A 22,119-nucleotide genomic window follows, 5' to 3' on the forward strand; every position below is an offset into this window, starting at 1 on the left:
TATCTGTGGGTTATTTGTGCCTTTCCACTCCTATTTTCTTGTAGAATTTCCAGGTGCTTTGAGACGCTGTGGGAACTAAATGCAGCTTGTTGAGAGGTGTCCTGCTCTTTGTAGAGGCTCTGTTATTGTTCATATGTCAGATGTTCTTGGTTGCTTGGAAATGTTAGGTCTGCTGAACTGTCTTAAGTGCACAAATAGAATTTTCCTTTTTTTCCCCCTAAAAAGCCACCAACTATAGTATGCAGCATCTGCAAACGGGATGGACATTCCAAAAATGATTGCCCAGAGGATTTCAAGAAAATTGATCTAAAACCACTACCACCAATGACAGACAGATTTCGGGAAATACTTGATATAGTGTGTAAAAGATGTTTTGGTAAGTTCAAAAAGTGTTTGTACTCCACTATATTCTGTGATCTGTAACCTGGAAGAATTATAAACTCTAGGGTTAAATTACTTATTTACAATTATTCACAAGTAGGAAGAAGCTCTTCCAGGTGCCCTAGGCTACAAATGGATCAGTATTTTAATTTTCACATAATCCATGGCTGAGATAACTTATAACAGATTTGAGAAGCTGATGTTATATGGGATTTTTCACCAGGTTTGTAAAAACCTACTGGTGTTCCCAGGAATCAGGCTCTGGGCAAAACTAATTTTTGTGCTTATCAAATTCTATGGCATCTTTTGAGGGTGCTGTCATGAGTTAACCTTGGCTGGATGCCAGGTGCCCACCAGGACACTTTGTGGTTGAAAAATTGGATGTCTTGAAATAAAATCTGGAAGACTCTAATGATATAAAAAGAAAAACACAGATTTAAGCAAAACAAGCACAACAAGAAAACCCCATCCAATCTTTTAATTAGCTGAAAAAGATTCTTGAGGTGCTGAATGTCATGTCTGACTGTGTTTTAATTTGTTTTTACTTAGATGAATTATCCCCTCCTTTATCTGAGCAACAAAACAGAGAACAAATACTGGCAAGTTTGGAGAGATTTATTAGAAAAGAATATAATGGTATGTAACCTTAGGTAGTGGTTCTTGAGAATGCTTTCTTTAGTCATGTTGTCCACAACACAAAGACGTGGTTTGTCTCATTTTATTTTCCTTGCTTGAAGCAGGGGCATCTCTTTTCCTTCCATTTGTAAAGCTGTCTTACAGACTTCAACACTGAACATCTCTTCATGCTATTCCATGGAAATGTCCCTAGAGTGGAGGAAGAACTGCCAGAGTAGTAATGCAAGCACAGGACTGCTCCAGTCAGGCCAAGAAGAAAATTTGGTTGGGTTTAGTGTTAGCTTTGGTCGTGGGCCAAGGACTTCTGTTGCCTAGTCACCAGTGCTTGAGTATCTGAGAAATCCTGATGAGTTTATCTTCACATGCCTTACATAAAACAAGCAGAAGTGTCTTACTACAGGGATGGAAGGCAAGGCACAGAGATGCCGAGTGATTTTGGTATAGGAGGTGCAAAACAGTGCTAGGGCCAGGTACCAAACCCAGGTCTCCTGAATTCCAGTCCATGGAAAGCCATTCTGCTGTAGCTGACCTGTGATCAAGGAATTGGGAATTGTGTCCACTGGCTGTGCCTCCACTTACTGGCAGCAGCTGAGGATTGAGACCTGTTACAAAGCCTTGAAAGACTTAAGGTTTCCAATTTTGTTAAAGTTTAGGCTGTGAATAGGTGTTAGATCTATTTTCTTAGCATTCATTTCAGTTGAACAGATCAATGTATTCTTTGCAGTTGGGAAAGAATTTGTTTTAACAACATGATTTTGCCATCCAAGAATGAAAATACTTAGTAATATCGTGTTTCAAACAAAAATGTAAACAAAGCAATTGGGAAAGAATGTTCCATAAAGTATTGTAATCTTACTGCTTGTGTCTTCTTGAAGAATATGTTATAATTACAAAAACTCATTGACCAAATTTACCTAGTCATAGGAGAAATATGCAACCTAAATAAACTCTGAATGGAAGCAGAAATATTACTTTGGCTACCCTAGGAGTAGCTCTGTCTTATCTGTGGGGTAAAGCTGGTGACTGGGTTTGCACATTATTTTGATTTATTAAAAGCAGGAAAATGCAGTTGCATACCACAAAACATTGCACCATGTTTAGAGATGCCATTTAATGATTGTAGTAACTGTAATGTACTTCAGTCATAAAAAAATACATAAAATAAGTTTTTATCCTGCCTTGCTTTCTGTAAATAATTTCTGAAGTGTTGTGCTTCCTCCTTTATCAAAGCTGAGGTCTTTGAAGTGACAGTGCAAGCTCTCTCTTTAAGCTCATTTTCTGGGCACCTGCACATTGCAGTTAAGCAATATTTCATACTAAGCACTTACCATTCAATTGTAAAATAAATTACCTTTTTCTTGTCTTTTCTTTTGATCAGACAAAGCTAGGCTTTGCTTATTTGGCTCCTCAAAGAATGGATTTGGATTTCGGGACAGTGATCTAGATATCTGCATGACATTGGAAGGTCATGAAAACGCAGAGGTAAGAGTTTTGAAATGTATAAAATCTGCTATTTTAAATTCAAGGATTCTTTAAGGTTTTGTAATTCAGTTAAGATTTCTGTACACAGGAAAGGTAGGATTTGTTAGTTGCACATTGGCTTGTTGCTCTTTGCACAACTGAAGCAAGAGCCAGCCTATTGTACTTTTAATGCCTTATGGACACACAGGGTACTATAGATGTCCACACAGAGCATATGAGTTCATGTAAATTCATGTGCTGGCTTAATGCTTGCTCCTTTTTGTACATAAACTTTTCATCTATGAAATATATGTGGTAGTAAATGTGCTTGTTGGAATAGGATCCATGTTTTAACATCTGAAGCTGTGATCTTTGTTTTTCCTAGAAATTAAACTGTAAAGAAATAATAGAAGGTTTGGCAAAAGTTCTTAAGAAGCATCCAGGTAGGTGCTTTAAATTATTATTTGTTTTGCAGTTAGATTTTATATAAATGTTGTTAATGGAAATGTTTTATGTACTAGAGTGTTGCTTCCCCAGGTTTGAGGAACATCTTGCCTATAACTACAGCCAAAGTGCCTATAGTAAAGTTTGAGCACAGGCGGAGTGGCTTGGAAGGAGACATCAGTTTGTACAATACACTGGTGAGCATCTGCTTGTGTCCTTCTGTGTTCAAAGAAAGCTTTTATTTCTTTCTATCTTACCCAAATAACCATTTGAGGGAATAATTTTGAAACCAGAATGAAAGTGCTTTTGTGTGTTTGTGTTTCTTCTACATTATTTAAATTCGGTGGCCCACACCCTCAGCCTGACACAGGTACCTGTGTGTGACCTGATGGCAGAGCAGGGTACAGCACAGGAAGTCTTGTTTTGGGGATACTTCTGAAAAGCCACTACATCCACCATGGCCTGTGTGCCATCATGAATAGTTCATCTCATTCCAGCTTTCACCTGACACCGTGAAATTGCACAATTTCTTACATAATTAGCTCACCCTGACACCAGTTTAATTTTTTTTCCCTTTTTCCAGGCACAGCATAACACAAGGATGCTGGCTACCTACGCAGCTATTGATCCTAGGGTGCAATATCTGGGCTACACAATGAAAGTTTTTGCAAAGGTAATATAAAAAGAAGGTACTGATTTTTACAATACACTGTTTTCTGCTGCAGCCACTGAGTTTGCCTTTTGCCAATACCAGCTGGAATGGAGACAGTAGAATGCTGTTGATAGGAAATGCACTTTCTTAAGCTTACTGTGCTCCATCAGACTGTGTGTGTCAAAATCAAATCCTGTACCTTTTGCTATCTGTTGGAAGATTTCTGTGTAAGAGAAAGCTGATAAGAGGAAAACTTTCCTTTTTTTCTTCAATTTCAAACCAGCTTCAGTAATAACAAACAAAAAACTCCATCCAAGCCCCAAACAAAACTGGAAAAATTGGTAACTGTAAGATGTAAGGGCATGTGGATGTGCCTGGGCTTCCCAAGTTTCCATATCTGGGACCAGCCCAGAGATTACTGCTGCTTTCTTCTGGCACGCTTGCCTTGTTTGACTTAATATAAAAGTCAGGAATAGGTAGGTATGGGGTGATGAATGAATGCCTGAGTCTCAGTGTGCCTAGGACATAGACTTGACTTTAAGAATTTGGAAATGTCAGCTCTCCTGCATCTTTTGTTATGATATTCTATCAAAATTTTATCTTATACAGCCTTTGGTAATTGAAACGTGGCATTGCTTTTTATTCAAGCTGCTGTATTAAATACAGCATATCCAAAGAAAGCTTAGTAGAACTGGGGCAAATAAAAAATGGCTTATAGAGATGGTGAATCATGCTACCAGATGTTCATGTAATAAAATACCTCAAGATGAATAAAATAACTTTGTGCCAGAATGGAATGGACACATTCATTATACTGTCACTGAGACTAGCAATGATTTTTTTCTTAATGTGGTCACAGTAGTGCACAATATTGCCATGTCTCTTCTGTGTCCAGATTGTATTGATAATAATAATGAATCTTACTCTTTTTTTGGTAGCATTGCATTCTATTGTGCATGTTCTAAAAATACTACTGCAAAGATGAAACATGCAAGTTGTGGGATATACACTCCTGAATGTAAATGTATGGAAGTGACTTTGTAGCTTTACAAATACTCTGTTTTTAAGCAAAATGCCTCCTCCTCTGTTTGCATTGACAGAAAACCCAGGAACAGCTGTCACTGCTGCTGCTAATGTGAAAGTAATTTACGAATCCCTGTTTTATCCAGCGCTAGGAGGTTAAAAATGCATTGTTTGATATGACACAGGCTCAAACCACAGGATAGCTTAGAAGCAGGTGCTGTGGAAGGGTTATACTGTAATGAGATACTCAAGCATAGTAAGGTAATTCACTGATCAGAGTCACAGAAAGGCTTGGGTTGGAAGGGACCTTGAGCTCATCTGGCTCCAGCTCCCTGACTTGGTCAGGGCTGTTTGTTTTGTGCTGTGTTGTGCAGGCTGCACCATGGTTTAATTAGGTAGGTGTATGTTTGCTAGCAAAATGCCACATGTGGCCTGCACTGCCAGTACAATGTGGAAATACTTGCTGTTAATGAATTATTTCTTTAAAAGGGGAGAGGGAACCAAAATATTAAGGAATCATAGAAGCAGCTCTTGCAGCATGAGTTAAGGAAAATTAAATTTTATGGTATTGAAACCTGGGATTTATGTTTTGAGAGTTTTGATTTGGGTTTTTTTTTTTTCAGTTTGGCACATTATAAATTTTTTTTAAGTATTTTGGCTATGAAAAGCTTTTCTGTTTTTATGTTAGACAAATTATACTATGGATTTGCCAGATGGCAGTTGACTCTTGGGTGTATTTATTTTTTAAGGCTTCATGAAACAATTTTTAATTATGAGGTGAATGTATTTGCTGTTACTTATGGGGTTTCTGTTTGCTCTCTGACATACTTGTTAGTCTTGAACAGTAAAATGTATATTCAGCATTTTGTTTAAAATGTATTTTTTCAGCGCTGCGATATTGGTGATGCATCCCGTGGTAGTCTGTCTTCGTATGCCTATATTCTTATGGTTTTGTACTTTCTACAGCAGAGAAATCCACCAGTTATTCCAGTTCTTCAGGAGGTAGGTTCAGAAAATGAGGTTATGAAAATATATGCACTTTTTCTTCAAGCCAAATATGAGAAGTCTGGGATTTTCGGATCAGAGGGGATAAATGAAATATGGGGCCCTTCTAATCAGCAGGTTCTTAACTCCCTCTTGGTTTTAGTAGGTAAAACTGACCAAGAAAATTAGATCAAACCTTGGAGTCTGTTGTGCCTAAGTTCTGCTGTTACATTTACTTTGGGATTTCAGTCTTATGATGATATTTATATGATGAACAGGATAGAAAAAAATTGGCAGGTGGTATGGAGAGAAGGGAATTGTAATTATGAGACTGCACCAGATGCTCTTGAAATGTGAGTCCACTTCTTCAACCAGTTATTGTCAGCATTAAATAATGCTCAACACTTTATCTGTAAGAGAAGAAGTTTATTTTATTATTTGATGAGGGGAAAATAAGATAATTGATGCTTTGGTGCAACTTAAAAGAAATATTTCATATGTGCCAGGAAACTTTATTAAGAAAATAATGTTCTGCACCCCCATTGTATGGGTGGGGAGAATATAATTATTCAGCTATCTGCCTCTTCCTGGATACACTCTGGAACTCCCAAGCATGTCTGAAAATTATCCCTTTCTGCCTCTTTTGGTTTCTTTGTGCAAGAGGGAATTAGGCTTAAGCATTGCAGTTGAGACTCATAGACTTTCTTGCTGATACTTTAGTATCTGATACTTTAGTAGTGGTTGGGGGTTTTTATTTTACTGCTACCCCGAGTGTGTATTTAAATAACAGTGGAATTTCCTCTTGGCTGTGCTAAAGTCAAAATATAATAGAAATCATATAAAGTCTCCTTAGAGAATCTGTGGGCAAGAGAGATGTTGGAACCTTGACAAGGTAATTCAGTCATGTTTTCTTAGTTGAAAAGAACAAGTAAAAATTAAACATCCAAATAATTTGAGAGGTACAGCAACAATGCAAAAAGTCTTTCAAACTTTTTACAGAATGGGAAATTCTGTCTGTGTAAGAAGTAATTGTTAAAATTAAAGTAGTTATATTTTTATATTATTTTTTACCAAAAGAACTGCAAGTATTTTATAGCGATTTTGAATTAGAGCAGTAACTGTCGCTCTCTGTTCTGGCAGATATTTGATGGCAAACAGATTCCACAAAGAATGGTGGATGGATGGAATGCTTTTTTCTTTGATGACATGGAAGAATTGGTAATATTCTAATTCCAGAAGACTAACCAAAATTTAAATCTTGCTTTTCAGGAAAAGTAATAAATTTTTAACAGTGTAATATATAAAATATTGTTTTTATTAATTAATTAAACTTCCATATCCATAGTGTTGCAACTTCCCAAATGGGTCCTGTTTCGCTAAAATGAGTTTCTGCTTTTGCTTGGTTTATTTTAGGTAATTTCTAAATAAAATAAATCAGGAAAAATATTTTTTATTCTTAAAAATAGTCCAGACTTAGTCTTAACTGTAGTGATTTAACATTACTTTAACCAAAAGAAACCATTCATAGTAGACAAACTTGTAATTAGAAAGGTGTTTCAGGAGAGGCAGTGGTGCTGTAGCTGAATAAATTGTCTTCCACTGCGTGCAGAAGAAGCGTCTGCCTTCTCTTGGGAAGAACACTGAATCTCTTGGGGAGCTGTGGCTGGGGCTGCTGCGATTCTACACGGAGGAGTTTGACTTCAAGGAGTACGTGATCAGCATCCGGCAGAAGAAGCTGTTAACCACCTTTGAGAAGCAGTGGACGTCCAAGTGTATTGCCATTGAAGGTACTCTGCTGAACTGAGGGTCCATTCATGAGGAGGCAGAAACTCTATTGCTTGAGAGGCTGTTCTCTTTGCACAGGATCTTTATGTGAGGAAACCACAGTCATTGTTTCAAAAGGAAACATTGTTAGCAAGTCCTGCAGCTCACAAAATTGATGAGACTCATAACTTACTAAATGTCAGTGAATTGTTCTTCTTACTGTTATTATGGTTGACTAACATAATTTTAAAACTCTCAGCATTGCTTTGCTATAATCTACTCTGCAAATGCATTTAAAGTGGAATTCTCTTTATTAAAATAAAAAATTCTGTTGCAGCAAATTTTTTCCAACTCTGATTTTTTTTTATCTCCCTTCTTTGTGCAGATCCTTTTGACTTGAATCATAATCTGGGTGCTGGAGTCTCTAGGAAAAGTAAGCTCTTAATGTCTTCTGATGATGAATGTTCACTGAGTTGTGTCTTTTCTGTCGTTTTCCAATAACTTTGTCTTTCTCCAATAGTGACCAATTTCATAATGAAGGCATTTATCAATGGGAGAAAATTATTTGGTACCCCATTCTACCCAGCTGTTGGAAGAGAAGCTGTAAGTTCTCAGAGTTTGTAGTGTGTTTTTTTCATTTTCTTTGTCCACTGAATTGATGCACATCTCTTGCATGTATTTATCCATTTGTTATGCACAATATGTGTAATTATACTTTGTCTGCATTAAATGTAAAGCTTTGTATTTAGCTCCTGGAATGTAAAATTCAGAGGAGTAGTTGGATGGGTGATGGGCATTACTGGCAGGTTTGGGGAAAGTAAGCTTAATTTGTGTTTTGTTTTTTATAAAATCTCCCACTGTATGATGTATTGCAGAAAACTGTAAATCTGGCTGTAAAACCCAGAAACAGCTCTAGGAGCCTTACTGGCTCTTCATGTAGCTGAAGAAAACAGATCCATCTCCAGTCAGATCCATCTCCATCCAGGAGATGGTCCATTCTCTTTAGTTTTCCACTTGGTGGAGATAGTAAGGATTGCTGCTTAAACAAGGAGAAGGATGATGATTGATTTTTTTTTAACAAGTTGACCATTAAAATTTGCGTAGTGAGTCAGGGTTAGGAATGTGTTCATGCAGTATCATTTTGGAGAAAGTACTGTGGTAGAGGGTCCAGTCATTGATGTGTAGTGACAACTATTTTTTTTTTTTTAATATGAGCAAATAAAATACTGTAGTATTGTAAAGATCAACTTAGAAAGGCATTTTCTAAAACAGTTTAGAGGACTGTCCTCCCAGTGGATTCTAACAGAACTTGAGTTTCTAAAGGATCTTTAAAGTCTTTTGAAAGCTTTTAATTCCCTTTATCCTTCCCTGTCTTCTCTTTTCCATTTGCTTGCTTTGTGTGTGGTGTTTTTTTTCTGAGTTTATACCTCTGTTTCAGTACTTTCATAATATTTGTTGCTCAGAGGCTGTAAACTGGGCCTTTGTGCTGACACACATCAGAACTGCAGCTGTCCTGAGCAAATTCCAGGGGAGGGGAGTGATACAGGTCAGTCTGCAGATGCTCCATCTGTTTCCCACCTGAGCTGTGTGCTGTCTAAAGGGATGTAATAATCATGTCATGTGGGAAGGGACATTGGCTGCTTTGGAAAGGACACAAGCAATGACTCAGATACCAAAATAGATCATATGCAAAAAACTTGCTCTCTGAAGAGCCTTTGGGGAGGTGAAAGGTGGGCAGCAGGCTGGAGCCTGGGTAAGCTGTTCTGCAAATTCAGCCTCTGTCCTAAGACCAAATAGCCCTTTTTAGCCCAAACTGCTCCATATCTCTGAAAAAGCTGCCATTATCTAGGGGAAGAAAAGGACCAGATGTAACCTCAAAAGCAGTAACATTCAGGAGGCAATAAGAGATGAAAGCTGTCAGTTTGATTTTCATCCCTTAGTCTTGTAAGGGAATGGTTTATATGTTTTATCTGTCTGATGTGTTTTGATAGGAATACTTTTTTGACTCAAAAGTGCTGACAGATGGGGAATTGGCACCCAATGACAGATGTTGTCGTGTCTGTGGAAAAATTGGTCACTACATGAAAGACTGTCCAAAGAGGAGGAGGTAAGTAACACACAAAGCTATTGTGAAATCTTTGAGATTAAATCATGAGGGATTTGGATATTTGAAAATTTAATGGAAATGAATAATTGCTAAATTACAGAGAAAATCAAAGCTCAGTATCTGATCCTCAACTTCCCATCTTATTTTTTATTTTTTTAAAACAGTTTCTGATCACCTCTTTAAATCTGAAGTGTTTATGGAAGCACACAGAGTAATATCAGCACTCTATGGTGTGTTAATATGTAGTTAAACTTAACTTAAAACTTGGATCACTAAAATATCTTTTTTGTAGTGTAAACATTCAGATGGAGAACATAATACCTGGCTGCAAATCTATTCATGTATTAAAATAGATTTCCTGTAGTGATCATGTTCAGAGGACAGTGTTGAATTTGAATTGTTCTGTAGATCTAATAACGTACATCTATGAGGCAGGTCAAAGTCCATTTAGTAAACTCTAGGATTAACTAAAATGTTCATAGGTGAGGTGCAATTTCTGTAACATCATATTAGTGCCATGATGTTACAGGATCACCATATCACTTGGTGATCTTGCACTTGTACATTAATTTCTCTTAGGACTCTTGCAAAAGAAGTCCCTGGTACATGCAGGTCAATGTTTCCAAGAGAGTTTAGTAGGAATTGACAGAAAATGTGCAGTCCTCACTTTTTACAGCTTTGGCTATTTAATGACCCACTCAGCCTAGGTTGTCTGACTCCTCCTAAAACCTGTTGAAGCCCTTAGAATGCAAATAAATCTGGGCTCTTTCATCTGCTCCTTATGTTCAATTGTGTGCTCCATAATTGTTCAAAGGATTCTTGCTCTCTTCCTGCTACAAAATCTTTATTTACAGCCTTTTGTTCAGTCAGCAGTATTCAAGATACATGAAAGTGCACTGGAACCCCGTGGTCACAGGTGGACTATTTCTTTCAGATGCTCTCTGTACTACAAGCAGATGGAATTCCATCACCTCTTTCCCTATATGTGCTCTTCACACAAACTACTACTACAGCACAGCCACACAGAATCTCTCTCAGATTGTATATACAGCTCACATAATAATATTATTATTTAACAATCCTGCAGATACCTTGTGGAAAAAGACCTTTACTTCTTGTCTTGGTTCCTGATCACTAGTTCTCCTGCTGTTTTGGAACTGAGTGTTTGAAAGAGCCTCAGTGCTTTGCTGCACATCCTGTCTGGGCTCAAGACAATGACAGAGAAATGTGTCCTGTCCAGTGAGGGGCAGATTGGATGAAGGAGGTGCAGCTCACTTGTTTTGGGTATATTCTGACTCAGTGGGATTGCTGCATAGAACTGCTCCCCAGCTACCTGGCAGGCTAAGCCTGCTTAACTGCAGACATAGTTCTGCCCTGATACAGTCAGACAGCTTTTGGACAAGCCTGGGGAGCTTCTAACTTCATTAAGTGTATACAGGCTGTTAACCAGCCCAGAATCTGAAAGTGTTAGAGATATTTGTATTCTGATACAGCTGTTGGTTATGTAACCATTCCCAGCACAGCAGCTCTACAGAGATTATGTGTTTGTGTGTGGTTTTGTGATATTGCTAATAAAAATTATTGTTCAGGTTGAAGAAAAAGGAGAACGAGAAAGATGATGAAAAAGAGGTGAAAGAAGATGACAGAGAAACAAGAGAGAAAAGGTGTTTCATCTGTGGGGATGTGGGTCATGTTAGGAGAGATTGTCCTGAATTCAAACAAACCCGTCAGAGAAATAACAGTGTGCCAGGTAAGTTAGTTCATGTGTTAGGATAATTTGAAAGCTCTGAGATCCCTTTTCTCTAGGTTTCTGTAAAGACTTGGTAATTATCTTCAAAAAATAATCCTGCAGGTAATGTTTCAATCACTGAAAGCTGAAAATACAGCTGTTGCTTTTCTGCAAGGGGAGTAATGTCTCCTGAAGTAGAGTCTTTGTATGGATGGTAAAAATGTACTCAGCAGTAAAATACAGTGTACTTCAGAGTATTGCATTACTTGTCTTCCACTCACAATTGGTGCATTTCAAAGTAGTAATAGTAATAATAGTAACAATAGTAATAATAATAATAATTGAATCCATTTCCTCTTCCAAATGTTTCTCAAATGTTAGCTAACCCTCTATCAGCTCTGAGAGGTAAGTAAATGTATTTTCAGCAAAAATCAGCGCTCTTTTAGTAACACTTCAAAAAAAGCATACAGATGAATTAGGCTAAATCCAGCTTTCAAATTACTCATAGTACTTAGAGAAGATTAATTGCAAACTCATTCAAATTAGGCCCTTGGGTGCCTGTGGTAGTTGAAAAAATAGAGGAAGCATTCATAAGTGAACTTCAGAAGAACCATGCTTCTGTGTTCTGTTATCCTTTAGTCTTTTTTTTAGCTTACTTTCTTTGCCCAGAAGTTTCTTCTGTCACTATTGCTATTTAAAATGCCACTGCTTAGAGCAGTAATATGGAAAACTATATAAAGCAGAGCTCCAGCCTGATGGCAGTGTGAGCCTTGTTCCTGCTACACTTTATTTTACTCAAAAATAGACTTTGTGTTTAGCTCCTATACCTGTTAAAGTTGTCTGCTGCCAGTAGAGGGAAAAATTTCCACTTAGAGGAGAGGTGAAAGTGATTTACCTCCTCTGTGTCACATGGGAGTTCAGGTATTGCTGACTGCCAGTTCTGCTCATTATTCCATCACCCTGTGGGTTTATTAACACTTGTGTCCCTTGATCAGGCACGCAGCTGGTCCGGAGCATGGTAAATTCCCAGCTGGTGGCTGTGGGCCAGCAGCAGGTGGAGCGACCCCTGCGCACCAGGCAGTCATCAGAATGTGTAAGTTCTGGGAGGGGGAATGCAGGGAGCAAAGCTGCAGCAAACCAGCCATGCTGGGAACAGGTTTGCGTGGTTTTTCTAACAGATTCTGGACTTGGTAATGATAACGTTGAACTGTGCCAGTTAGTGGAGCTTTGATTTATGACGTACTGTGTCTTGGAGAGCATTTATGGGTTTACAGTATGGAAATCTCATAGTCAAGTTAGAGGTGAGATACCTTGTGATTTTGAAAGGGCAGATTAAGCTAGGGTGCCTTTCAAATTCTCATTATTCTGGCAGTGCTCTGGAGTTACTAAGGAAGATGAAGCATAGCTCATTGTTAACATGCTGGAGACTTAGGTTAGTGACAACCATGACTTTTTGTGGTTTGAGAGATCTGTCTTAAGGGACTGTCATGTACAGACACAGCTGAGTCATACTTCAATGAAAAGTCTGCCAGAGCACACTTGAAGCACAAGCAGAACAATAGGGAAATTTTTGACAGTTTTGTCCTAGAATTTTTTCGAGTCTCCATAGAGCTACATTAAATATGTTTCATCTTCTGAGTGGAGATGGGGAGCAGAGGGTATTTGTGCAAATACAACTGCTGGTATTTAATATTTTTGGAGCAGACAGTACAGTAGAAATTAATTTATTTTAAGCTCTTAGTCTGAGAAGTATGTGCCTGCTAATGAAGCTGGCAAGTAAGTAAATATAGTAATCAAGGCTGCTGATCACTAATGCTCTTTGTTCAGTTTGCTACTTTGCTAACTGATCAGCAAGCATTTATTGGAATGCTGGCTCCAGTAATGGAGATTTTATGACTTACAGTGTGCTGCTAAGGAGGGACTGATACAGCCCTAATCCAAGTGAAGGGCTGAACATGCCACAGGAGTGTATTTTTTAGGAGCCTAATATTTCTGCCTGAGGAATTGAAGCTGGATGTGTGGGTACACTCAGAGGCAGACACATCATGTGCTCATTCTTGTGTCACCTGGATGTCCTGGATTCTCTGTGTGTTGCATGGTTGTCATTTGGCCAGGATTTCTTGGTGAATATGTTCTGTCCAGGAATTGGTGAAGAATGGGAAGAGGGAATATTGGTGGAGTAAGAGGGAGAGAGTGGGAAGAAGATCAAGAGGCTGGAGTGTATTATACCTCCTGTCCTGCTGCTGGCACATGCAGTGCATGATGATGTTGGGTTAATATTTGCAGGAATGTTTGTAGCCAGTGCATGTGCTTTATTTTTATAACATTTAAAGTGTTAATCTAGTGATCACCTTTCAAATCCCAGGTTTTACCTTCTCTTCCTGGTTTGGTAGAAAGGTATAGGAAGCACTCATACAGGCACAGTTGGAATAGCAGCAGGGAGTATTCCCAGCTTCTGGGCTCCAGCTTTTGCCCAGGCACAGACACACAGTGTGCTGCTGGAGGGGATGCTCTGGCCTGGGCAGTCCTGCAGACACCTCTGGTTATTGGAGACAAGTGACTGCCAGTTTAAATGGACAGGTGAGCAGTCAGGGATAGTGACAAGCTGGAGAGACCTTTAACTCCAGGTGCTGAACAGCAGCTGAGGCTCTTGGAGCTTGGCTGGCTGCTGTAGTCTGTGGAGAGAGGAGTCAGTCTCAGGGGGAAAATGAGATCTCAGATTGAGGTTCTCTTTGGTTTAGGTACCTGTCTCATTTGAATGTCTCTGGAGGAATTTATTCCATCAGCATCTTGTCTAAGTGCTTAAAACCAGACTGGGGAATCCAGATACTGGCATTAAGTATTGGCACATAAACTGAGTAACTCTTTTCCCATCCACTCCATTTCTTGAAGTGCTTCTCTGTTCAGTTGCAATTCCAAATAGATAAAATAGCCTCATGCCTGTTTCTGTTGCTGGTGAAATGGAAAGCTTTGTAAGAGCTCTGCAAAGGCTGTAATAATTGCTGTTACTGTGCCTTTAGCCATGGCCTAACACCAGGATCTGAAGGTTGAAACTGGGTTTTTGGAATTTGCATTTCTTGTTTAACAGATTTTTTTAAATGAAAGAAATATTAGGAGCTTACTTTGGAATTACTTAAAAAACTGCAGTAATAAGAACCACTCTATTTAGAAGTAAGGCAATTAGTTAATAAGATACTGGGCTGTATATAAGTAGGGCATGAAAGACACTGATTAAAGATCAGAAACAAGTGTGTGAGGAGTCTAATGAAGAGCTCGGGACTAATATTCACTCAGAATGGTGTTTCTGATGGTGGGATGTGCCACATTAACAGACCAAATTATCTGTTGGTGAAAGTCAGTATCAGTTGAACTGCACTTACTGAAGCCAACAGGAACTTGGGTTCAGTGCTCGGGGTGTTGCTGGGGAGTGCTTTGCTGTTTTATAAATAGTCTAACACAGTGGGTGCTTATTAAAGAAAACACCATTAAATAGCCAGTGAACTAATCAGAAATACATACTTTTTTTTTCCCTCCAGTCTGATTCGCATCAGTCATCTTACTCTCCACAACCTCAGCAATTCCCACAGAATTCCTCTCAGCCAGCCTCCATTAACCAGACTCAGCCACAATCAATATCCCAGTCTAAGCACGTTCCTCAGCCACAGCAGGGTGCACAGCCACCCCATCAGGTCCAGCTGCCTTTGTTTAACTTTCCCCAATCTCCCCCAGGTCAGTATTCCACCTTGCATAACCTGGGACTACTTCAGATGCACCATCACCACCAAATTCAGCTTCCCAACACTTCTTGGCCTATTCATGGGCCTGTTATTCACTCTGCACCGGGTAACCCTCCTCATTCTACAAATGTTCCATTTTCTGTGAGATCTGGCAGCAGCAGCACCACAAATAACCAGAGCAGTGTAAGCTTGAATGATCCCAGTATCATCTTTGCACAGCCTGCTGCCAGGCCCATGGGAATCCCCAGCACTTCTCATGAGGGACACTGGCACAATCCTGTGACTCCAAACTCACTGGTGAACAATGGCACTGTGGGGAATTCAGGTAACTCTTCTCTGTTGTATCAAACCTCTCGCACTTTGTGTACAAGTGTTCAGTGTTACAGGAACAGCTAACTCTTTCAGTTTGTTTGATAAAAATATGATGCTTAAGAAACCAAATCATGACTTTCACCTGTCTATAACATTTTCATAGGGAAAAAAATAAGAATTGATCACCGTAACTTTTAGGCATTGGTCCTGTCTGCCATTAATGGCTGTGCAACAATGAGAAATCCTGCATTCAACTGAGAAACCTGCTCATCATTGTTTGAATCATGCACATTTCTGTGAATGTGCTGACAAATAATGGATTCCTTAGACAATCATGGAAACATTAAGGTTGAGAAAGACCTCTTAAGATCAACACATCGTTACATCATTTATTAGACAAACGCTGAGGTTGCAGCCATGAACTTAGAGATTGGCAGAATTACAGTTGTGCAAGTTGAATATTGTCTCCTCACCTTTAGTGCAATGTAGTATGATCTTACCTATTCTGTTTTTTCCTGTGGTTTGTTCTGCCATGTTTAACTTCCATAATCTTGATGTTGATTCCTGACATTACATTCTCCTGTGACAAGTGGGCAACAGCCTCTTGCCTCATAGCAAAGCCAAGTACATTGGTATGTTTGAGGCTGAGAAAAAGCAGTATATTATGATTAAAGCCCATTCAGTTTTCTTTGCAGCATGAACTGTGGCAGCCCCTAAAATTTAACTATTAACCTTTACATCATTAATCATGGTGGTGGTCTTCTGATTTATTCTGAGTGTGTAAGTCCTCCTATGTTTAAAAAAACAAATGCATAATATAATGTACTGGTGCAGTTTTTCATCCTAAGATGAAAATTCTGAATCTCCTGCCTAGCCTTTCTCTGTACTAATGATGTGATTGTCAGTAACAGTAGATTTTCAGCTGAGTCTACTGTTTTGGAGGAGGAATAATTCACCAGTGGGCTTCAAACATATGTTAAGATGCTGGAGATACATGATTTTCTATTTAAAGCTTTGTGGGGAATATATTCTGAAGGATACAGGAACTTCTACCCATGTGTTTTCTGTCTCCATTGTGCTCTGTCCCTCCCTCTCCTTTTTGGATCTTCTCATCTGTCCCCTTCTCCAGCTTTGTCTTTCCCTGAAGCAGCTCCTTCCAATCCACATGTCCTTACTAAGTAGCTGCCTTCTTTCTGACAAGCTCCATAAATTCTAATTCCTTCTCCATGTGCTGTCAGTCACAGTATTTTTTTCCCATCCCTCATCTTCCGTCAATTCCCAACCTCATCACACTCCTTTTCCTAGTTCCCAGTCATAGTAATTTTCTTCTTTGAAATGGAATCAGTTTTATTTCCTTTTTGGCTTAGATGCCATTAAAGTGAATGCCCAGTAGAGATGAGCTGTCTCTTGTCTGCTTGAAGCATGGGACAATTTGACAACAGTAAGTCTGAGGAAACTTTGTCCTGGCTCACATAACCTTGACTTGAAAGGAGCTACTTTAATTTTCTTTTCAGTAGACAACTGATCAGAAGTAGGATCACTACAAGCATCAAGACAGACAAGTCTTTCTCATGCATACTCCAGAGCTGTGCCTCATGTTGTGGGTCCTGCCTCCTTGGATGCTTGATTTCTCATCCTTAATGTTGCAAATAGAGTAGCTTTACAATTTATACATTTATTTCCAAAGTTTATATTTTTCTCTCTAAAAATATTTTTTTAAGTCAGTCCAGTGATCTAGATAGCAAGTTTCTTAAGCATGTAAGTATTAGTGGAATTTCAGTGTACATCTGAGAGTTACTTCTTGCAGTAGGATAATAGCTTTCATGTCACAGTCTGTCAGTGGTAGTGGATATTTATGTGGGATCAGACAGTAGTTCTGAACATTGTTCAGAATGTTTGTTTCGTCGTGAGAAAATCATAAAAATAGTGAAATCATAGCTCTTGATTTTAATGTTGATTCATCCCCTCTCTTCCCAATAATTATATTATAGTGAATAATGAAGTAATTTAGGTGGTAATTTTTACTGATGTATATTAAAAAAAAAAAAGTAGCACATCACATTAAGTGATGATCACATTAAGTCCCCTGCAAACTGTTATTTAAGATGTAAATTGTATTTGTGACTTACTGTTTAATTATTTCAACTTGCAATGTGCTTTTCCCTTTCAATTGAAAAATAGATCAGGGTTTCCAAGGACAGTTTGGTAAAATGAACCCTCCTTCTGTCCCTTGGGACCATGGGACCCCTACCCATTTTCCTCTCCTCCGAGGAGCGTGGCCTTACAATATGCCTCAGAACTACATGCAGCAGGGAAATGCCAGCTACCCACCGAACAAACCTTTCTACCCTCAAGGTACTAGAACCAGTATGTGAATCAACAGCTCATGCACCATGTCTGTACTGTCTCAAAGGCTTTAAAAGCCAAGCAATCATGTGTCACTCGTAGGCTCCCTGGAATCATAACGAATCCCAGAGTCAAATCAGCACTTCAGCTTCCTCTGTGGGTGAATGGAAATCTTTGTGGGAGGGAAGGGTTAAAATAAAATTCTGAAATCTGAGCCAGCGTGCAGCCTGTTGCACTTCCAGCCTCTTTTTCTTCGCTGCTGCTGGCTCACCTACAGCTGCCTCTGCTTCAGTAGAGGTTAAGGTGATTGGCCCATGAGTGTGTTCGGACTATGAAGAAATTATTGTTGTAATTCATTTTATTTGGCTTTTGTACCTTGCTTTGTGGAATGACTTACATGGATAAAAACCTGCAAGGTCATAGAATAATTGAGGTTGGAAGGGGCCTCAGGAGGTTTAGTCCAGCCCATCCACAGTCAGAGCAGCACTGACTGCAAAGTTGGGTCAGGTTCAGTTCATCAGGGAACTGGAAAGGACTGACTTGATTTCAGCTCTGATGTTTATGAAAGGTGAGGGTGTTCAGCATCTGGCAGGATGGGGAAAGGCTGTAGGAAAAAAGACCTCCACTACCAGAGAAACAATGCTCAAATTTGACTTGGAGGGATCTGCAGCTTCCATGCTGTGGAGGGTCACCTGCTGTAAAATAAGAGATATGGCCAAAAGGCAGCTTCTAAGAGAGCTGTGCCACAAATGCACATTGCTCACTTAAGTAACAGAATTAAAGAGTACCTTCTTCTCTTCGGAGAGCGGCTGCGCCTGCAATTGGGGGAGAAAAGCAAAAAATCACTAAAAATGATTAGCAGAACAGCTGTTTCATTTCCCACATCCTTCAGCAACAACACCAGGGCTTTTACTTCCCATGAGTGTTTTTGGACTGCTACACATGGCCCTGCTTAGACTGGACATGCAGTGAGCAAGAGTTTAGTGATGAATTTTTCCTGGTTTGATATCAGTAAGAGCAATTAACAGGATTTTCTCTGCAGCCTCTGGCTTAATGTGAAAACAAAGCTCTTGGTTCTCCTTAACATCTTCATTGTATTGTCAAATTTAGCTGAAATTGGCCAGCAAGTTCAAGAGTTAGAGAATGACTGGACAAACAGGCAGAGGGGTTGACAGTGGCTGTGCACTGCTACTCCTCACTGCAGGAAGTGCTAAAGGAACTGGGAGGTGTCAGAGTTCTGGATGAACTGCCACCTTCACTGCTGTGCTCCAGTACAACAGGTAAAAGTACTGGTAAGGAGGAGTCCCCTCACCTCCTTGGGGACCGGCTCCGGCTCCGCCGGTACCGCACCACCGGAGACCTGCGGGGCTTGTCCAGGTCCCTGTAGCCCCTTCTGCGGTGGTCAGGAGATGGGATCCGTTCCAGCTGTAAACAAGGGGGGGGAGATCTGTAAGTTCTGTTTCAGCAAGGTTTTATGCTATCAATAAAGATTTCTGAACAATGGATATTGCAAAATACAGGCAGCCAAGCTTCCCCGTTCCCAAGTATTTCTTATTCAGGAGTGAGTGGTGGTGCCCAAAATTGCCAACTGGAAACCAAACAGCCACTTCTCGTAGTGTTGGTTCTGAAGAAGTACAGCAGCACTGACTGATGGTCACAGGTCCTTCCATCATGACCTTTAGTTCTCTCCATTACATATGCATATAAATCAATTGTTCTACATAAGCTTAACACAGAGCAGATACAGATTTGTGGAATTCAAGAGACAGGAAAACATGGCAAACCTGAGAGTTGCTTCAGGGTCCAAGTCCTCACAAGCTGCTTATATGAAAACACATTATGAGGGGAGGTAAGAGTTGCCAGCAGCCTCCTGGTGCCTCCCCTCAAATATTTGTCATAGACTGTGAAGTGTCCTAAAGGGGTTCAGCTTCAACTACTCCTTTCCAAAACAGATCATCAAACAGTTCACCAACCTTTTCATCTTCTTCTTCCTCCTCCTCACTAGATTCTACATCATCCATGTCTTCTTCCAGAGCACTAACACGAGGCTCAAGTTGCTCAGCTTCTTCCAGAACATACCGTTTCTAGAAGAAATTGCAACTTTATTCAATATAACCCAATAAGAACAAACACCTAAGGAGACAACCATAGCTCACACAACAAGCCAGCAGCCAATCCAGCTACTGGACTTGGTGCAGTCAGGAATTCCATAACCATCTACATTTCCAACCTGCAGCCGAGGCAGGATGATATCACAAACACGTTCCTCATGGAGTAGCTCATCAATAAATTCATCCACGTGCATCAGCTCAAATTCTGGGGGTGAAAAATAGCATTTAAAAGACTAAAATTAAACTGGAGACTAAAGTAAAGACGAAAACACTTCAGACAACTTATGCCAACAGCTTATGCCCCAATTTTAAAGATTTATATTGCTAAATAGACGTAAGAGTGTTTACCCCCATTTCTGTTCTGACTTTTAATTTTCCGATAGTCGTTGTAGAGCGGCTCCAGGTACTTGTAGCAGTCGATGGCAGTGCCTGTCAGTCTCATGTACAGTGCTCCAAGCATTCGGACATACCTGGAAAGGAAACCTTTCCATGCATCTCAGCTTCCTGCACACTTAGCAGTTTGGATAAAAAAAGAGTTTTTTCCCACAAGTTTCTGAGGAACATCAGTACATGGGCCAGAATACAGAATACACAACCATTTAGATTGGCTCCATCACTTCCTTAATACCATCAAAAACATAATACACGTTATATACATAATATCTGTAAGGGGGCATTATCACTAACAAAGATGGAAAAAATACTGATGAAAAAGTAGATTAACATGAATGCCTTAACGCAGCTCATTCCAAATACTTCAGGCAGAGGTTTATTATCACAGAGAGCACATGCCACAAAGATGAGCCCTTCCAACAGGCCAGGTGACAAGGAGAGCAGTCTTAAAAGCAAGAAGAAAAGCTTGGTTTTGAGCAAGCCCAGTTTGTCAGGGCACAAAGAGCTAAACCCTGCACTGATGTTTCCCTGGCTGTTGTGGGCACTTCCCCTCGGTACAGCAACCTCAACAAGGGGGGGAGGAAAAATCACACTACAACTTACTTGAAATCTTCGTTTTTTATAAACTCCACGATGATGTCCTTCTCGGGCTGGATCTGCAGCATCTTCAGCGTCAGGCACAGGAAGGGCGTGGGTTTAATGTTCCCTCCATAGACGCCCCCCACGTACTTCAGCTCCATGGCCTTGTCCACCACCAGCTCGGCTGCGAGAGGCACGGGCCGGGCCGTCAGCGCGGGCTCCCCCCGGCCCGGCCCGGCCCGGCCTCCCGCCCGCCATACCCGTGAGGCCGAAGCATTCCTCCTTCCAGTACTTGGACTCGTAGATGCGCGTGCGGATGATCTTCTCCACCAGGTACTGCGGGTTGGTGCCGTGGATGCTGTGCGCGTCCTTCACCGTGCGGTTGGCCATGGCGGCCGCCGGGGAGGGCCGCTCGCCGCTCCGAGCTCACCCCGCCGGGCCGGGCCCCGCTCCCGTGAGGGCCGCGCCGCCTTCCGCTTCCGCCTGCGGGGCAGAGCCGCCGCCACCGCCGCCTCCTCCGCGGGGCCCGGCACCAACATGGCGGGGCCGCGCCTCCGCCCGCCCCCTGCGCGCGCGCCGCCGGGGGCGGGGCTCCGCTCGCGCTTTGGCGCGAAGTTCCATCGCGGCGCTGAGGGGACGCGGTGAGCGGGGGCCTGGGGTGGGGGGCTCGGGGCACAAAGCGCTCCGGCTGCGGGAGGTGACCGCGCGCTGGGACGGGATGCCCGGGGAGCCTGGGCACTCGCCCTCGCTAGAGATATCCCAGAATGGTCCGGACGCGATCCTGGGCAGTGTCCTCTGGGGCGACCCTGCTGGAGCGGGGAGATGGGACCGAAGGGACCGCTGTGGTCTGTTCCAGCCTCACTCGCTGTGTGAGGGGATCGGGCCGGTCGGGGGCTGTGTGAGGGCTGAGTGAGGGGCTGTGGGGGGTCGGTGGCTCGGTGGTGCCGCCGGAGCCCCTAGTAGTCCCGCGGCGTGTCCCGCCCGGCCCCTCAGCCGCCATGTGCCGCCGGGCTGGGGCGGTGAACGGCACTGGGGGCTGTGTGTGGCTTTTCCCCGACTTTCCAGACTTAGGAAATTCTTCCTTAGGAGGAAAAAAAAAAAAAAAGTAATTAGAAATCAAAACGAAGCCAGAAGAATTGAGCGAAAGCGAATCGGTGACGGTCTCGGGCAGCTCACAGCGAGGTTCGGTGTCCCCAGGGCGGGCAGGCGGCCCCGCCATGGCCGTGAGGGCCGGGCAGCCGCGGGAATGGAAAAGGAACCGAAGAACAAGACACTACTAAATATCCTCCTTTTTTCCTCATCCCTCAGGGAGGGGTGTCTGGGCTTTGGGGAAGGCGGGTTTCTTTGTATCAACTAGCGTTCTTAATGTTCGCCGAAAGAATTGAGAGCAATTCTATGTATCTTCCCATCTTTCTTTTTTTTCTTTTTTTTTCTTTTTTTTTTTTTAAATAATAATCAAA

At 41.2% G+C, this 22,119-nt stretch overlaps 2 protein-coding genes across 3 annotated transcripts in view; one reads left to right on the plus strand and one right to left on the minus strand.

Annotated features, from left to right (window-relative positions):
• TUT4 (terminal uridylyl transferase 4) overlaps positions 1-18,291 on the plus strand; it is a 43,500-nt gene extending 25,209 nt beyond the window's left edge. For both annotated transcript variants that reach the window (XM_041421320.1, XM_041421321.1), the window contains exons 14-29: positions 226-376; positions 931-1,017; positions 2,396-2,499; positions 2,864-2,921; positions 3,016-3,119; positions 3,506-3,595; positions 5,486-5,599; positions 6,722-6,799; positions 7,191-7,368; positions 7,731-7,778; positions 7,866-7,948; positions 9,337-9,452; positions 11,042-11,202; positions 12,177-12,274; positions 14,718-15,243; positions 17,412-18,291. In XM_041421320.1, the coding sequence (XP_041277254.1) occupies positions 226-376; positions 931-1,017; positions 2,396-2,499; positions 2,864-2,921; positions 3,016-3,119; positions 3,506-3,595; positions 5,486-5,599; positions 6,722-6,799; positions 7,191-7,368; positions 7,731-7,778; positions 7,866-7,948; positions 9,337-9,452; positions 11,042-11,202; positions 12,177-12,274; positions 14,718-15,243; positions 17,412-17,605 (2,190 nt within the window). In that variant the 3' untranslated portion in view covers positions 17,606-18,291. The remainder of the gene's footprint in view (positions 1-225; positions 377-930; positions 1,018-2,395; positions 2,500-2,863; positions 2,922-3,015; positions 3,120-3,505; positions 3,596-5,485; positions 5,600-6,721; positions 6,800-7,190; positions 7,369-7,730; positions 7,779-7,865; positions 7,949-9,336; positions 9,453-11,041; positions 11,203-12,176; positions 12,275-14,717; positions 15,244-17,411) is intronic.
• A 3-nt stretch (positions 18,292-18,294) lies between these two features.
• On the minus strand, positions 18,295-21,164 carry PRPF38A (pre-mRNA processing factor 38A). The gene is made up of 7 exons (XM_041421322.1): positions 20,920-21,164; positions 20,684-20,843; positions 20,036-20,157; positions 19,807-19,892; positions 19,550-19,660; positions 18,889-19,001; positions 18,295-18,391 (listed from the first exon to the last, which is right to left on the minus strand). The coding sequence occupies exons 1-7, from the start codon at positions 21,047-21,049 to the stop codon at positions 18,337-18,339; spliced, it is 777 nt and encodes a 258-aa protein (XP_041277256.1). The 5' UTR covers positions 21,050-21,164; the 3' UTR covers positions 18,295-18,336.
• Between the last annotated feature and the right edge of the window lie 955 nt (positions 21,165-22,119).

This window comes from Onychostruthus taczanowskii, unplaced genomic scaffold (genome assembly GCF_017590055.1).
Source record: "Onychostruthus taczanowskii isolate IOZ18803 unplaced genomic scaffold, ASM1759005v1 scaffold7, whole genome shotgun sequence".
In the NCBI taxonomy this organism is placed as follows: Eukaryota; Metazoa; Chordata; class Aves; order Passeriformes; family Passeridae; genus Onychostruthus; species Onychostruthus taczanowskii.

Bases quoted from the DNA above. Each gene is read 5' to 3' on its own strand.
- PRPF38A (XM_041421322.1), bottom strand. From the start codon at position 21,049: ATGGCCAACCGCACGGTGAAGGACGCGCACAGCATCCACGGCACCAAC. The intron at 20,158-20,683 runs GTAAGTTGTAGT...TTTCCTTTCCAG, and splicing joins ATAAAAAACGAAGATTTCAA to GTATGTCCGAATGCTTGGAG. The intron at 19,002-19,549 runs GTTGGTGAACTG...CCTTGTTTACAG, and splicing joins AGGAAGAAGAAGATGAAAAG to CTGGAACGGATCCCATCTCC.